The 14,486-nt window shown below is 46.0% G+C and overlaps 1 protein-coding gene across 1 annotated transcript in view; it reads left to right on the forward strand.

Moving 5' to 3' along the window:
• Positions 1–11,288, forward strand: part of OTC (ornithine carbamoyltransferase) — a 37,981-nt gene extending 26,693 nt beyond the window's left edge. The window contains exons 9-10 of the mRNA XM_015418099.1: positions 9,264–9,401; positions 11,229–11,288. Coding sequence (XP_015273585.1) covers positions 9,264–9,401; positions 11,229–11,288 — 198 coding nt within the window. The remainder of the gene's footprint in view (positions 1–9,263; positions 9,402–11,228) is intronic.
• The last annotated feature ends 3,198 nt before the right edge of the window (positions 11,289–14,486 follow it).

Consider the following 14,486-nt stretch of genomic DNA (forward strand, 5'->3'; position numbering starts at 1 on the left):
CACAGAAAGCATGACATGCCTGGAGATTCAAACACGGGAAGAACAGATTTCTGTTCTTATGGCTGGGTGTGAAGTGATGATGAATCTAAGTAAGATGGGGTAGCTAACAGCTCTCTTAAAACCCAATCGATATATTAAAAATTTAAAAGCTGCTTCACATGTGCACGTTTCAGTGATGTTTCTCTAAGTGCACCTGTATGTGTGATGGGGATAGGGAGCATTATATATAGTAATACCCACATACTGCTAGCATTCTGTGCACATGCAAAACCACCTCAAATCTAATCTATCACATTTTATTCCATTCTTCCTCTATGGAGCTCATGGTGGTGTCTGTATTGCTCCCTTCCTCCCCTTTTCCTCTCATAACTATCCTACACTGAAGGTTAAGCTGAAAATCATTGGATAAAAATCACCTAGTAAGCTTCATGGCTGAGTCAGCATTTGAATCCAGGTATCCCTGGTCCTAATCACCTCCCTAACTATTACACCACATGAACTTATGCATTGGTTCTCACTTGATGTGGGCACCAATTAACATAACAATATGTATGGGAACATAGAGGTGAATTATTTATTGATATTATTTCACTGCTGTTGAATGTGTCTTAACACATTTTAGATAAATTAGTTGTCTGAATCTTGACAATATTATAAAACCACACAGGTCAAGAAGATTCTCTCATAAGCCAGCTCTGAGGGGCGTGGCGACACCAAGGAAGATGGCAGTCGCTTAAACCTTGAGCTCCATCTCCTGCCTTCTTTCTGCCTAACCTACATACTTACCAAACAACTCTTAGCCTTCAAGTTATGGGCAGAAATCATGGGAGCCTTCTACCAGCGTTAAAACGACTCTCAGATCGACCTAAACTCTCTCATCGGCGAAAGAAAGCAAAGCAGACTACAAGAGGTTCGACACTGGCACTGCGAAAATGGCGGGAAATCATAACCCGCCTCAGCAGTAAGAAATAAACAGACTGATGCCTGACTTTGTCTTTAAATTTTTTTTTTATTTTCTAATCTACAAAACTGCAGGGTCAGGGGGATGGAAAAACCTAAAATAAGAGTAACAAGGATCCATAATACAGACATATAAAGTTATTGATACATCTCTATTAACATAGTAGTAGAACATGAAGATTACTAATGCAAAAATGTCAAGCAAGCAATCACAATCTCTTTAGCTAAAGTGTAAATATCATAGAATTGAAGTTATGCGTTAAAATAGACAATAGGCTATCAGAGTTAAGCTATTTTGCAATTTCCTTTCCTCTTATCAAAGTCCAAATTAATTTTTAGTTCTGCTTCAGAATTAAAGGGTTTGCCAGACTCTTCGAGATGGTATCGCAGCCTTCCCCATTTTTCTCTTCTTCTTCTTCTTCTTCTTCTTCTTCTTCTTCTTCTTCTTCTTCTTCTTCTTCTTCTTCTTCTTCTTCTTCTTCTTCTTCTTCTTCTTCTTCTTCTTCTTCTTCGTCTTCTTCGTCTTCGTCGTCTTCGTCGTCTTCGTCGTCTTCTTCTTCTTCTTCTTCTTCTTCTTCTTCTTCGTCTTCTTCGTCTTCGTCGTCTTCGTCGTCTTCTTCTTCTTCTTCTTCTTCTTCTTCTTCTGTGTCTTTGTTCTCCTCCACTTTCTCAGGTCCATCTTCCGCTTTCTGTTGTTGCTTCAGGAACATCCGCTTTATTTATTTCTTGCTGAAATTTCTTTGAGTTCCTTTTGCAACATATCCCGCTTGACGTTAAGGTTGGTCATCTGGTCCAGTAGAGGGCACAAAACTACAGCTGTCAGTTTGGGAAAGTCTGTGGTTACTTCTGGTCTAGTGACCGGCGATGTTGTGCTGGCAGTTCGTATTATAAGTTTCGCTTTCAACACCATTTTTTCTTTCACTGCGTCATTGTTTATACAAGAGGAAAGTTTAAAAGTTCTCCGTAAGTCTGGAATGTATCGCTTTCTTGCTGGTCCGCCGCATATTTCATCGCAATCCACTTCCTTCGAGTTGCCCTTTCGGACTCGCACTTTAAACTCAGTCATTTCAGGATTGGGCATTCCCCTCCCCCTTCCACTTGTTTGGGGCTTTGGGGTGGCTTTAGTAGTAACGATTTATCGATTGTTTGCTGGATCATAGCTTCACTCATGTTTATACTTGCATTCACTAGGTATGTAGAGAGGATCATTTCTCGGGATCCTTATACGCTCTGTCCAGTGTACACCTCTTGGTGCCATGCTGGCTCCGTGCCATGGGGGCCTATTGGGGCAAAAAAGTGCCTCAATCCTTTGGCTTCCACCTTGGGAGAGGCACCTCTTGCACCCCAGGCTGAAACCCCCTTACAAGGGGTCTGGGGGGTCCAAGATAAACTCGGACCCCCCCATTGGCACGTTTGTGAGGCGCTCACATCAGAGCTGTGATGGAGCACACCCACACAGCGAATTGCCAAAACTGGAAGTGGCTGATGCCTGACTTAACTGCCTTGCTGGAGAATATGGAACACAGGATCACAGATCAACTTCATATTACAATTCAGCTGGTGAGAGAGCAACTTGACCTTACAGAAAGTGGAATCGGCTCTTGATCTAGGACTCTTAGTAAAAGAAGATGTACGGGGGCTGTATGTGAGGGAATCATCTTTCAGGGACAGGCATCTTGTTCTGGAATCCCTGGCCAGACAAATGAATTTAAAACTACGAGGTCTTCCAGAGGGAGTGGAGGAAGGTAAAGATTTAACTGACTTTATTTCTACATGGCTCGCCTCTATTGTTAATCAGGATCTGGGGAAGACACTGACCATTTTAAGAGCCTACTGGCTCAGCGCTCCAAATAATCCCAGGAGGACAGTCCCCAGGGACATCATGGTGCAATTCACAGATTGGAGAGCCAAGAAAATGATCCTAGATGAGGCCTTCTGGAGTTCCAAACTGCAGCGGCCCAAGCAAGTTTTTGACAATCCTTATTTGACACATACGCTACAGATCTGGGACAGACAGAGACAACAATTGGCATTGTCTGTCTCACCACTTTCAACTTTTACTTACCAAGAATGGTTCCACCCAGGTCAGGAACCAGGTGCATTTCGAGACTGGATGGGGGTGGGCTTCAACTGTCTTCAAGACCTAGTCAAACAAGAGAAATGATTAGAAAAGACACACTTTGAGGAACAAATCGGCAAAGCAATCTCCTGGCTCCATTATTACCAACTAAGGAGCCTCATAGAACACATATCAAATAAAGGTGTTTTCAAGAGTCCCAAGTCACAATTTGAAGTACTTCTAGAAACTTATTCAGAACACTCAAAGCATCTGCTCTCAAAATTGTATAAAATTCTTATAGATTCCTACAACACACCGAAGTTGACTTATCAAGCCATGTGGCAACGAGACCTTGGAATCAGTCTGCTGGACCATCAATGGACACTGATTTGGTTCACAGGGGCAAACAGATCTAGAGTTTTCAAAGTTAGGTTTCAATTTTTCAAATTAATCTCCAGTTGGTATTATACTCTGAGTCATCTGAACCACATAAACAACACATACTCACCACTGTGCTGGAAGAATTGCGAGCAGTGGGGGACTACCTGCACTGCTGGTGGAACTGTCCCCATGTTCAGTATTTCTGGGATATTGTAGTTGCTGAAATATCCAAAATAACATCACAAACGCTTCCAATGATACCAGAAATTATTCTCCTACATCTCAGTGATCCAGCAAAAGGTGAAGACTCTCTCACGCATCTAACGACATACTTACTTGCAGCAGCAAAACTCACCATAGCAGCCACTTGGAAATCAACTAAACCCCCAACTGTGGAGGAGTGGAGAAATAAAGTGTGGGAGCAATTTATTATGCACAAAATCAATGACACTTTGATTATATCTCAATCAAAATCTTGTATGACACACTCCAAATTACTGCGCACCTGGTTTCCCTTCCTTCAGTACATGACAGAAAGTCTGCCACAAAACCCAAGCTTTGCGTCCTGGCTTCACTTCTGATTAGATAAAACTCCTAACATCGACAACATGATATCCTAACTGAAATTATTATCCTTACCAGTAGACGGTACTTTCAGGCAACTCATAAATGGTGTGTTCTACAGAGCTCCTCTTTGTTGATTACACAGATGCATAGCTTAGCAAATTACCTTTAAAGCATTCTTCATTTGTTCCTGGCTTTTTGCTGTACTATATGTGTAACCCTCTCAATTTCACTGCTTTGCTTATTTGTATCAATTCATACTGTTACAAAGTTTGTATGTTAACAACAAAATCTAAATAAAATGTTAAAAACCAACTCTGTTATTTACAAAATTTAACATCTGGTAAGAAAAAGAAAATATCCTGTATCTTGTCTTATGTTCAGTTGAGATGTTTGTGATACTTGCTCAGAGATAAGGTCAGATTCATATGTTACTGTTGAGAACCCAAGTAATCCCTGGGCTCCGCAGCTCTGAGGAGACCCAGGGTGCCACCCTCAGCATCCAGGTACCAGTTTGGTGTAGTGGTTAAGTGTGTGGACTCTAATCTGGGAGAACTGGGTTTGATTCCCCACTCCTCCACTTGCAGCTGCTGGGCAAGCCATAGTTCTGTCAGAGCTGTTCTTGAAAGAGCAGTTCTCGAAAGAGCTCTCTCAGCTCCACCTACCTCACAGGGTGTCTGTTGTGGGGAGGAGAAGGGAAAAGAGTTTGTAAGCCACTCTGAGACTCTAAGTGAAGGGTCTTCCAGCTCTCTCAGCTCCTCCTACCTCACAGGTTGTCTGTTGTGGGGAGGAGAAGGGAAAAGAGTTTGTAAACCTCTCTGAGACTCTAAGTGAAGGGTCTTCCAGCTCTTCCTATGTGGCTCCTTTAAGGAAAAGCCTGCTGCTCTGTTGCTTGACTTGGACTAGCCCTTTAATAGTCCACTGCCTGACAATCAGCTGGGAGACAGCCTTGAGTCAGCAGTGGAGAAACAAGATGAGCCACAGCTAGGATGTGGGGGTAGCAGGAGCTTTGTACAGGAATTGCTCTGACTCCATGAAGTTTCCAGAAGGTTGGAGACTCCAGAGAGGGAGGGCCCCAGGACAGGACCTTCACAAGGTAAAGATAATTTGGCTGAAGAGAACCGGAAGAAAGGTAAAGAACAAGGTGAAGGAAACCCCCTTCCCTCTCAGTATGATGTGTGTGGGAGGGTACACTGCTGGCAAGGATCTGCCAAACTCAGGCAGGTCTACAGTTTCTACTGCCGTGGCAAAGGAATTGTCTTAACACAGCTCCTGTGTGTACTTTATTTTCACTGCTGTTTGAATTATGTGGGACTGCTGCCCTAATCACATCTGGATCAGATGTGGCAATGGCTAGCATATGATAAAAAGCAATGACATATATTGAGTGGTCCCATGAGAAAGAGTGGTCCTGCAATGGCAACCTGAACAGAAGGTTGTCCCAAAACCTTTTTCTACTTCTTCCATCAGGTTGTTCCTTTCACCTCCCTTGTCCTGTCAGTAAGCAGCCTCAAGTGTTGAGGGAAGAGCAGCTGCAACCATATCCTCTTTATCTCCAGGCTTTGGGGCCTTAAATAGCTCCTCATAGCCCTTGCTCATTCCTCCCGACTCCTATTCCCATGGGACTAAACAGTCTTCCAGTATTTTCCTCCTCTCTTGTGAATGGTGGTGGGTCTCTTCCTGTGTCCCCTTCTGGTACTATTGGACTGCTGTTAGGCCATGTATGTGTGGCCAGATGGACAGTGGCAGTGCGCTTGGGCCTGTGTGTAGGCCTTTTCCCTGGCTCCCTGACACCTCACAGGACATGGCCCTGTTGGCCAGTTGGGTGGTAGCAGCATGCATGGGGCTGTGGGGAAGTCTTCCACCCAGCTTCCAGACGTTTGGGCTTCTGCCGTGGCAGCATCCACCGGCAGTTGTTGGTAGGCCTGGGCCAAGTACAGTTTGCCGAAAATCTGTGCCCCTGCCAGTGTGGCCAACACGTGACTGACCACCAGTACTGGATAAGCGTGGTCTTGGAGGGCTTTGTTCAATGTGCACTTGTAGTCTGCACAAATCCGCACGTTGCCATTTGGCTTGACCGGGGTGACTATTGGGAGTCTCCCACCATGCGGAAGCAACAGGCTTCTAACACCCCCTGGGCCACCAAGCAATCAAGCGCCACCTCGATCTTTGGCCTCATCATAATGGGGGGGGGTGTCTGGCCTTAACCCGGATGGGGCGGATAGCCGGGTCGAGGTCAAGGGAAATGGGGGCTCCTGTGTAGCAGCTGAGTGTGCCATCGAAGACCCTGGGGAACTCATTGCACACAGCCGCAAAATTCTCAGCCCGGAGCTGATTAATCCCCCCGATCGTCAATCCCAGGGGCCCGAACCAAAAAAGTCCCAGCAGACTGGAGACCCTTCCCCCCACCACCAGCAAGTCCAATTATCCATGGAAGTCCTGAAACTGCACCGTAAACTTGCCCCAGCCCCGCACCACCACAGGGTTCCTGTTAAAGTCCCATAACTTAAACCCCTGTGGCTTCCGCAGAGGGGGTCCCCCCCGTGGGCAGAGCGAGTGCAGCGTTTCCTCTGAAATTATGGAATAGTTAGAGCCGGTGTCTAGTTCTATGCTGCAGGGGGACCCCTCTATTAGCACCGTCACATGCACCTTATTTGGGCTATCGGGGGGCAAGTTACATACCTGGTGCGGCTGGTGGTGGGCAGAGAGGGTATGGAGGTCGGTGGGTTGATCTGCTGCTGTCTGGTGGGCTGACGTCTTCTGGGGCTGTCGTCGGGATTGGCAGACCCGTGCCAGATGGCCTGGCTTGTTGCAGGAGCGGCAGACTGCGTCCCTGAAATGGCAACCCCGGCGTTCGTGCGCTTCCCTGCAGCTGGCGCATTGGGATAATGCAGAGGGGGCTTTGGCCGATGGTGCTCCCCTGGGGCAATGCCGCTGGGAGGGGCGGCGGCGGCAGACCTGGAGCACTTCCTCATTCTCAGAGTCGTCAGACTAGAACGTTGCTTGCGTGCGATGGACCGCCCGCACTCGGCGGTCTTGGTGCGCCTTCTCGTAGTCCGTGGTCTCCCTGAGTGCCTTATCTAGGGTCAGGTCATCCTGGCTAGCCAGTTTCCTACGGAGTTTGGGTTCCCGGAGACCCAAAAGGAACTGGTTCAGCAAGGTGTCATCCAGGTGGGGGAAGGAACACCTGGTGGCTGCCCTCTGGAGCCCGGCCAAGAACTCGGAGGCCGGCTTGTCCAGCCCCTGGACCCGCACAAAAAAGTCCATGTGCTTGGCAAACTTTGTGGGCTTTGGTGAAAGGTGGTCAGTCAGCGCTTTCACCAGAACCACATAGGACTCGTCCTTGGTCTGCTTTGGCACAATGAGGTCCTTAAGCAGCAAGACGGTGTCTACGCCACAGGAGATGGGCTTTTTTCTTACCCGGGTCTACGATGTCGTGGCAGTCAAAGTAGCTCTCCAGGATCTCGAGCCAGGTCTCCCACTGTGCGGGCAGGAGGTGTCGAAAGCGGCGATGCTTTCCTGGGAATTAGCCATCGTACTGCTTACACGTGGTGAGGGAAGCTCAGGAGTGGCGCTGGAGGCAGCGGCGGTGGCTGAAGCGAGGCGGGAAGCGCTGCTGCTCTCGGGGTCAGCAGGGCAGGTTACGGAGCGAGGAGTGGCGACCGGAGAACCAGGGTGCGAAGCGGAGCGGCTTGCGGCAGTCTCGGCGGTGGGGCTCGATGCAGTGCTCGAATCTTCGTCCGGGTCATTGTTCATGGGAGTTAGAATCCCACCTTCATCGCCAGTGAAAAGTACTGAGACTTACTAGTGATTTCAGCTCTCATACTTTATTGCAGCTCAGAACAAGACGAGAGTACCCAGCTCGCAGGCTGGTTTATATGTGCACAAACCCTGCTCCCCAAACACACCCACACACAAGTGATTGGCTATTTACAGTGGCCAAGAGTTCCAAAGGCTCTCGGCCAGGAGCCTAGCCTGCCGATAGGTGCCGGCTAGGATCCGCTGGTCCCATTGTTCCTGAGAGCAAAGCTCAGTCACTTCGCCTGATGAAATGGCCTCGCACGCAGTCTGAGATGGATACATTACAAGACATGTTGCAGGGCGTGGTCTCATTGGTCAGCTGGGCCAGTGCAAATGAGGCACGTGCCTAGCCTGGTTCTGGACCATTAATAAAGTATGAAGAAGCTGGACAATGGAAGGAGTACGTTTTCAACAGTTACTTTGCTACCACAGTGATGTACTAATTGGACTGAGAACAGAGATTTACATAAATATATCTGGCTGTTACTAATCATGTATGTCATGACATGCTCAAATTCTGCAAATTGGTTGCTTTTATTGTATACAGTGAAGTAGGATATATAACCATCAAATTAGTCCGCAGACTAGAAAGCACACTGTTTAAAACATGCTACTTATGGCTAACATAGCAACAAACAAGAGAGCCATTATGGTAGCAGCCGTGGAGAGTGCAAACCAACCAGAAGCAGAATGTACTGTTCGCTGAACTTTTCATTGCTGTAGCCTGATCAACATTACCAAATTAATTTCAACAAATATACGATTATGGCTGCTTCCTCGCAGATGTTTTGCTTCACCTTGGCTTCTTTACTGCAGCACTGTTTGGGGGGAGTTTGGGGGAGATCGCTTTCTGTATGTCCACTTTCTGATATTTCCCCTGCTTTGCTACAATCTGTCCCTGGTTTGGTTCAATCTTCTGGAAGGATCACAATCAAAGTTCCTTTGTGCTCCATGTGGGTGGGAAAGTGGGCATTTTTGCAGGTAGTGCCCACATTCGTATCACATACCGGTCACCCTCAGCCATACCTGTGAAAAGGAAAGCAAAACTCTCCTTGTCTCAGCCTAACGTGGCTGCCATTCCCCCCCCACATCACTGGAAGGCTTTGGGGGGCTTTTAAAAAAATTGGTCTATTCAATAGACATTTCACTTATATCAATTACAGATTTTTTAAATCCCCCCCCCCCGCACAAGAGTGTGGATGGCAGCTGCAGGGTGCTGAGGCAAGGAAAGTGTCCCTTTCCTTTCTGCTTCACAAGGGTCTGAGGGCAGGGAAACTGCCACAGAAACTGCCATGTGGATGTACTACTACAGCTCTGAATGCTTCTGCATTCACCCTAGCCATGAGAGCTACGCTGCGAATTTTTACCACATGGAAGCAGCCTGTGTCGTGTAGCATTTCAGCTTTTGCCTTAGTTATATTATGTGTGGGTTTTTTGTTATTAAAGTAGCATATACTTCCATTCCCTTTCAAATTCTATATTTCTTTCCAACCCTTAGACTGGGAAAGTGGCGTCTCCTGGCTGGACGTTTCTACATTGCTTACCCAGGAAGCCAGAAGAGGTTGATGATGAAGTGTTCTATTCACCACAATCACTGGTTTTTAAAGAGGCTGAAAACAGGAAATGGACAATTATGGTACGGGTGCTCTCAGAAGTGCACAGCTCTCATAGCACAAAGTGTTTTGAGCCAACACAGCCATTGTGACATTCTGTATGACGCAGGTGAAGCAACTCCATGGTACTATGTTACTTGGCAGTTAAAGTCTCCCTAACAACTATTATGACAACATATTGTTCAGCTTGAACGGGGGTAGCTGGATCTGTCAAGGTCAAGAGACCTTCAGGATGGCACATGAGTTATCTCTAGTGTAGCCCCTATCCCAGCCCTCCACTAATTTCCGTGCCACATAATACCTTTTAAATCTATCGCTGTGATGCATTGGGCAGTGATACTGTTACTGCTGTGGTTCCATCAAGGCCTGCTGCTATGCTAGAGTAGTAAACTCAGCACTAACACAACAGTTGTGATGTGGCACCAGGACTGTAGTTCTTGCACCCAGACCTATGGACTTCTATGCCACCACCTCACAATGCTAGATAAACCTGGGGGTTCCGCCCATCCAGCTTTGTGGATACTGTTCATTTTATACATTTTGAAGACACAACCAAGATCCTTAAAGAAGTTAAACCAACCATGTGTGCATGTGTCCTTGCCCATACTGGCAATAAAGTTCTGCCAGAGGAGCTCCTGTGACATTAAAAGGGCCCTCCAGTTGATCAGCAGGAGCACGAGGCCCACCAATCAGATGGAAGGCCCTTTAAAACTTGCAGCCACCCCTCTCCCTCTCCTCTCCCAAGATTTAAAGGGCCCTCCAGCTGATCAATGGGCCCTTTAAATCTTGCAGGAGGTGAGGGAGAGGGGCGGCTGCCAGCCGCACACCTTCCCCGAACTCCAAAGGATCCCTTTAAATGCTGTTTTTCCATTGGGGGCTGCCCGTGCTTCATCTCCAAGTGGGGAAATCACCGCTTGGAGTTCAGGGAAGGTGTGCAGCCGCCCCTTTCCCTCCCCCCTCCCCAATGACATCAACTATCCATCCCATTGTAATATTCCATTCTCATTCCTTGAGCATATGTTGGCATCTCAGCTCCAGAGATTCTTCATTGATACTGCTTATCTGAATTCTTCTCAAACTAGCTTCATGACTAGTTTTGGAAGTGAGACTGCTCTGGTCACTGTAGCTGACAGACTACAGTGGGAGACCTGTTGGTGTTTCTGGTTCTCAGTTTTTGTTGCTATTAACCATGATAACCTTCTGGATCATCTGGCCAGGATGAATTTAGGAGACCTTGTCAGTTGCTCCAAACCTTCCCAGAAGACCGGTTCCATAACATGATGCTGGAAGACTTGCTATTTTACTCCATTACATTTGGTTTATAGGGTGTTGCAAAGGTCCCCCATGCTATTCAGCACCTGAATGAAGGTGTTAATTGAGATTATCCAGAGATATGGGGAGACATGTCCTCATTTGGCAGCTAAGATTCAGCTCTTTCTCTCCTCTAGAAGCAGTTGAGGCTCTGAACTAGTTCCTAGGGTTAGTGATAGACTGGGAAGGGTTTTATCAGTTTAGGAGTACTTCAAAACATAACATACTTCTGGTTGGCGATGCAGCTGATCGTGGATAAAGTATTTAGCTTGTTTTGGACAGTCTGTCTCCTCCTTTCCTAGCGTCCCTACAGTCCAGACTGCATCCCCCAATCACCATGCTTTTTTGTTCCCTTTCTTGTCCACCCATCCTGCAGAGATTAGCAATGCTGCAGTAAAGGCACCCTACATAGGCACATAGGGTATGCTTCTTTATTAACACATTTTCACAGGAACACATGAAGTATGTAGATATTTTGTGTGCAGTAACCTTTCCCCTCCACAATTAGATGTTTCATGCATTCGTATTCTTTCTTCTAGGCTGTCATGGTTTCCCTGTTGACAGATTACTCACCGCAGCTGCAAAGGCCTGTGTTTTGATTTTTGGGATTTTGCCAAGAGGAAAAAAATCCCACACTAGCAGAATATTCTGGTCCATGAAATCACTTTTTCTCTCAAAAACAAGATCAAACCAAGGATAATTATTTAAAAGAACTGTGAAGGTGCCTATAATATGGGAATATTTTACTTCTGCATTTGTTCAAGCACTCAGACAATGCAGCTGCATTTCTTTCTTTGATTTGTGTTTTGCTCTACATCCTGCATATTGATTACTCTTCCAAACAGTTATGGTTTAATAAATGGATTTGTTTCTGCCAATGCGGTAGTAGAATTGATCTCATAAATGTGTCCTAAAGAAAAAATCACTGCATTTTCTCAAAAGCTGTCATATTTCCTTTAAGGGGGATATATATCAGGAAGAGGGAGGACATTTTTCTCTAAGCAGCCTGAACATGTCCCAAATCCTATAGAAATAAATCTGAATTCTTTTCCTTCTTACACACTTTCAATTGATCTATTAGACCCAGTATAAAGAGAGGTATAACAGAAAAAAGTAATTCCTATGGTCTGGCTAGTGAAATTCAGACTTTACAGGTTTCCATGATTTATATAATAAAATACACTTTGATGGAATGCTTACATCCTGCTTTAAAGGATTATGCTGTAGGGCCAAACTAAACACCAACATTTTTGATAAATTGGGTCAGGGCAATCCAGACTGGACTCGCTTTCCATGCAGCCACACAACAGCTGTGAGGAACATCATTTTAAAATTTGGTGGGACCCAAATTCAGATTGGAACTGCATTGTGAGGAGAGGACAGACTTCTGCTTTCCCTTCGTGCCATTTTCCTGAGGCAAGCAACCAGGGGGGAGTTAAGAATTAATCTCCCCCCCAGGCTGTTTTGGCTTGGGAAAATGGCACAGGGAAAGCTGGAGCCCCTCCTCCCACCCATGCCACATTTCCAGTCAGAATTGGGCTCCCACTGATTTTTAAAACGATGTTCCCCACAGTTGCTGTGTAGCAGAAGGGAAAGCAAATTGGATCCAGGGAACCCAGACCCAACCTGCCAAAAGGCATATGTTTTATGGCTTCTCTGTGGAAGGTGGTATGCCAAATTGTGTGTGTGTGTGAGGGGGAGATGTCCTTAGTGGTTCTGATGGAAATTTGTACCTGGGGCACGATGGTTAATGAATGTGTTATTTCAGTGCAGATGAGAGTTGGTAGATATGGGGGTGGGGATTTTCAAAGATGGCTAACATTAAGCAACACTGCTGGCTGCAGTCACACTTTGGACTAAATCTTTGGTGCCGAAACTTTGAAATAAGGTCTGGTTTCTTGGTGGGAGATTTGGCCTGAGCCACTGTTTACTCAAAGGAAGGGTGACTGTGGCTCTAACACCCTGCCGGAGAGGGGCCCAGATAAAATGTTTCACCCACAGAGGCTCATGGATACCACTGTGTTCCAGAATGCTCTGGGGGATTTTAGGATTCCAAATACATGCTTTATTAAGGCTGCATTGGGAGCTTGGAATGGGAAGATTTTAGAAACTATTGAGAAGGTTGCCCCTTGTCAACCTCTCCCATCCTTGGGCAAAACCTGGTCCCATGGTTTACCATGGAACTGGGTGACCTTAAGAGGGCTGGAAGTTTTTGTCTGCAGTGGTAGCCTCCAGCCCCTTACATTTCTTGAACTGTTTGGACTGCTTCAAATGGTAGGACTGGATGTATAATATCTAGGACTACAAAGTAAATAAAAGTATTCTTAATCAGCTGCTGCTATGACAATTGTTCTGCTTATAGTGTCCAGGAATGTTGTACTGGCTGGCAGGTTCTGAAGCCCAGTGTTCTTCAGTCCGAGGTCAGAGGAGCACTTCCTCTCATAAGAAGCAGCCATCCTGTGAGTAAGCAAGGAGCCCTGGGCTATTGCACACTTGGGGGCCTCCAGCTGAGGCTCAGAGCAGGTGGGCCCAGTTGGGGAGGTGTGGCCATGCTGAAGCAAGCAGGCTAGTGGATGAAACCCAGACAGCCTGACACAGACTTGGGGGGGGGCATGGCTGCCATGGAGGTGAGCCCAGGGGGAAGACACAGGTAGGGGAAGGTGAAAACCTGTCCAAGCTAGATGGATTCACAGACCCCTTGCAATAACTCCATGGGCCTCTAGGGTTCCCTAGTCCACAGGCTGGGAACCACTGATATAGTTGATACTTTAATAGATGAACATTTCTTTTATCCATATGGCTTTAAGTAAATTTAATCAGTAAGCCTCTTGTGCATTCAAGTTCACAGAACACTTCTTTTGTAATTTTGTTCTACTTATAGCAGGGTACTTGAGTCACCATCTATTACTTGCATCTTGATTGGATGTGGCCCCTTTTGTGACTTCACTGTTTTGACTCACCAAGGGATCTTGCTGTCCCCATATACATCTTTATATTCATGCCTTGCTTGATTTAAATTGTCTTCAATTTAATCTGCTCAGCTGTATGTGAGGGATTGGCCACAGAAAGTTTGTTTCTTTCACAGCTGACAGCGGAATTGAAACTGTGGTTCCACCTAGCATTTAATATAGCACTGAATTTCCCATAAAAATCTCTCTCTCGGGCAAGATCTTACTATATTTCTACCATGTAAGTAAGCCCTATTCAGCATGGGTTTCTTTCTCCCTGCATTTTCTCTTTTATTCCCGCTTAATTAATTCCTGGTCTCATTGAGCCGGCTGATTATCTCCCAGCATTCATGATGCAGTATTCAAATATCAGTTCCTCTGTGTTTGTGTCTGTCGAGTACTTCTTGTCATGAGAGAAGCAGGAACTCATGTATTAAGGTGGAAAGAAAAGGAAGGGAAAGGAATGTTAAAGGACAGTAGCCCTACGAAACCTCACTTGCGTTTTGACTGTCCATAGAAGACTACCTTGTTCTGTAACTGCATTTGAATTTTTTTGTAAAAAGCACTAATCAGATATTAAAATATACAGGGGGAAAAAACACAATGGAATGCAACAGGTTTCCAGTGACATTGTCTGGATTTGCTGTAAGACTAAGGGGACAAATCATGGCAATTCCAGGCTAAACAGTTAGTGTGGACGCACCCTCAGACTCCAAAGATTTTCACTTTTCCCATGTATAAAAACTGACATACCAATCTTGTCCCCTCATCCCTTGGAGGGGAACTGTGAACTAATTCAAAGTTTGCAAAGCAATAGATGCTTGCACAGTAGAAGTTGCAAGGGATTGT

The sequence above is a fragment of the Gekko japonicus genome, unplaced genomic scaffold (genome assembly GCF_001447785.1).
Source record: "Gekko japonicus isolate JY-2015 unplaced genomic scaffold, Gekko_japonicus_V1.1 scaffold1437, whole genome shotgun sequence".
NCBI classification, from domain to species: Eukaryota; Metazoa; Chordata; class Lepidosauria; order Squamata; family Gekkonidae; genus Gekko; species Gekko japonicus.